Source organism: Colobus angolensis, unplaced genomic scaffold (assembly GCF_000951035.1).
Source record: "Colobus angolensis palliatus isolate OR3802 unplaced genomic scaffold, Cang.pa_1.0 Scaffold2, whole genome shotgun sequence".
Lineage (NCBI taxonomy): Eukaryota > Metazoa > Chordata > Mammalia > Primates > Cercopithecidae > Colobus > Colobus angolensis.
This window is the reverse complement of record NW_012115154.1, coordinates 11,004,115-11,006,069: the sequence shown is the minus strand read 5'-3', so window position 1 is coordinate 11,006,069 and position 1,955 is coordinate 11,004,115. Positions and strand designations below refer to the sequence as shown.

At 46.0% G+C, this 1,955-nt stretch overlaps 1 protein-coding gene across 1 annotated transcript; it reads right to left on the bottom strand.

Annotated features, from left to right (window-relative positions):
* Positions 1 to 346: 346 nt before the first annotated feature.
* On the bottom strand, positions 347 to 1,088 carry LOC105511223. The gene is made up of 2 exons (XM_011941341.1): positions 915 to 1,088; positions 347 to 658 (listed from the first exon to the last, which is right to left on the bottom strand). The coding sequence occupies exons 1-2, from the start codon at positions 1,063 to 1,065 to the stop codon at positions 465 to 467; spliced, it is 345 nt and encodes a 114-aa protein (XP_011796731.1). The 5' UTR covers positions 1,066 to 1,088; the 3' UTR covers positions 347 to 464.
* Between the last annotated feature and the right edge of the window lie 867 nt (positions 1,089 to 1,955).

The window sequence follows — 1,955 nt, the reverse complement described above, 5'->3', positions numbered from 1 at the left end:
TGAAATATAGAACTTGACATACAGTATGGAATAAAAAAAGAGTTACACTGCTAAGTGTTTTGAAACTGACAAATTAAGTCAATGTCAAAACTGAAAAATTATGTCTAGTTCTTAAAAATCTTTATGTCCTTTGGATGACAGAGTCTTAGTTTCTGAGCATAGCCTGGGATGTTTCATGCTATCCCTACAATCCTCCCCTATTTCCATCCTCAATTTGCAGAATGCCTTAGAGTTGACCTGTTCATTGTACAGGTAACATGTTTCCCTTCCCAGCCCACCGCTGTTTCCAAGGCAGGTCTGGAGGATGTTTGTGGACTGAGAGGCTGTGGCTCTGCATTGATGTGGGTGGTGAGCTGGCACAGAAATAAGCTGCCGAGTCTTCTTGCTCTGCCTGCTGGATCCTCAGGATGCTGGGGCCCTCTTTGGGAAATTCAGCAGAAAACCGTTCCTTTGGCATTCCTGACTCATCTATGATTTTTTCTCTCTGGAGATAAACCATGAATTTCAGACCTTCCTCTGGGAGCTGCCGATACCAATAAACATAACTGTGTCCTTTCATTGGGCTGCATCTCAGTCTTGCCTCCTGTCCCCTCCTCCTGACCAGGTGTCTTGGGTTCTGTGTGATGCCGGCATTTGAGAGACCTCAGAGGAGAAGAGACTGCGTGAGACAGAGTTGTAATGGCAGAAGGATGAATGTCTTACAGTGAAGGAGCCTGTTTGAAGTCTCCTACATTCCTTTAAAAACTCACATGAATTTTGCTTTTTACTCCATGATGCAATTATTTGTTTTCATATAAAGGTCAATACCTTTCACAAAATCTTTGGTCAACACAGAGGTCCAGGGTGTATTTGAGACTCTGCTGTAGAGCCCAAAATGAAGCCCAGCGATGGTGATCCTTTAGTTCAAAACTCACCTGTCCCCAGAAGACAGATGACCACACAGGAGAGGAGTCTGGTGTCCATGGCAGAGTTGGGCATGGAGGGAGCCCGCAGGCAGGGCCGGGAAGGCAGTTGCTGCAGCATGTCGGGGAACCAGATCTCACAGCTGCCGCCTACAAGACGCATCTTCCTGTGAGGTCACATTTCCAGTGGGTCCTATGGTTTCTAGAACCAATCTTGTATGTCAGTTAAATGGTAGATCTTACGGACTATAGGCCGCCATACACAGATCATGTATACTTCCCCCCCCCCCAACAAATGGGGTCGTGCTGTTTGCCCAGGCTGGTTCCAAATTCCTGGGCTCAAACAAATCCTCCCACCTCAACTTCCCAAGTAGCTGATCTCTCCACTATTCTTATTTTTTGTTCCTTTATTTTCCTTTTATGACTCATATCATCTTTCTATTTTCTGGGTGTTGCTGAGTAGAGGTATTGACAAGAGGTGATATGTAGATGCGCCCATTAAGAGACAGGGAAGTGGACACCCACACTGCTGGAGGGAAAATTAGAGACACAATGATTTGACATAGTTTTAGTTTGCTTTTTCGCTCCCACACCTCATCTAAGGGATGGTTTCAAGCATTTTGAGGGAACTTTAAGATTTATAATTCACTTCTGTCACCTTTGCTTATTCCACTTGAATTTTCGATATAAGTAATTCAAAAAGCAAACCCTAGAAAAACTTCCCCCTCTGACTTCAGGTCCCCTTCTTCTGCATACCTATCAGGACCCCTTATTCTGTAGTCATGCATGGGATGCCTGTGTTTGAGAGATCTTCCTTCCTCCTTTATTTTTTTGAGATGGAGTCTCGCTCTGTCGCTCAGAGTACAGTGGCGCCATCTCGGCTCACTGCAAGCTCCACCTCCCGGGTTCACCCCATTCTCCTGCCTCAGCCTCCCGAGTAGCTGGGACTACAGGTGCCTGCCACCATGCCTGACTAATTTTTAGTAGAGACAGGGTTTCACCATGTTAGCCAGGATGGTCTCGATCTCCTGACCTCATGCTCTGCCCACCTCG

Bases quoted from the DNA above. Each gene is read 5' to 3' on its own strand.
- LOC105511223 (XM_011941341.1), bottom strand. From the start codon at position 1,065: ATGCGTCTTGTAGGCGGCAGCTGTGAGATCTGGTTCCCCGACATGCTG. The intron at 659-914 runs GTGAGTTTTGAA...TGTCTCACGCAG, and splicing joins CATCTGTCTTCTGGGGACAG to TCTCTTCTCCTCTGAGGTCT.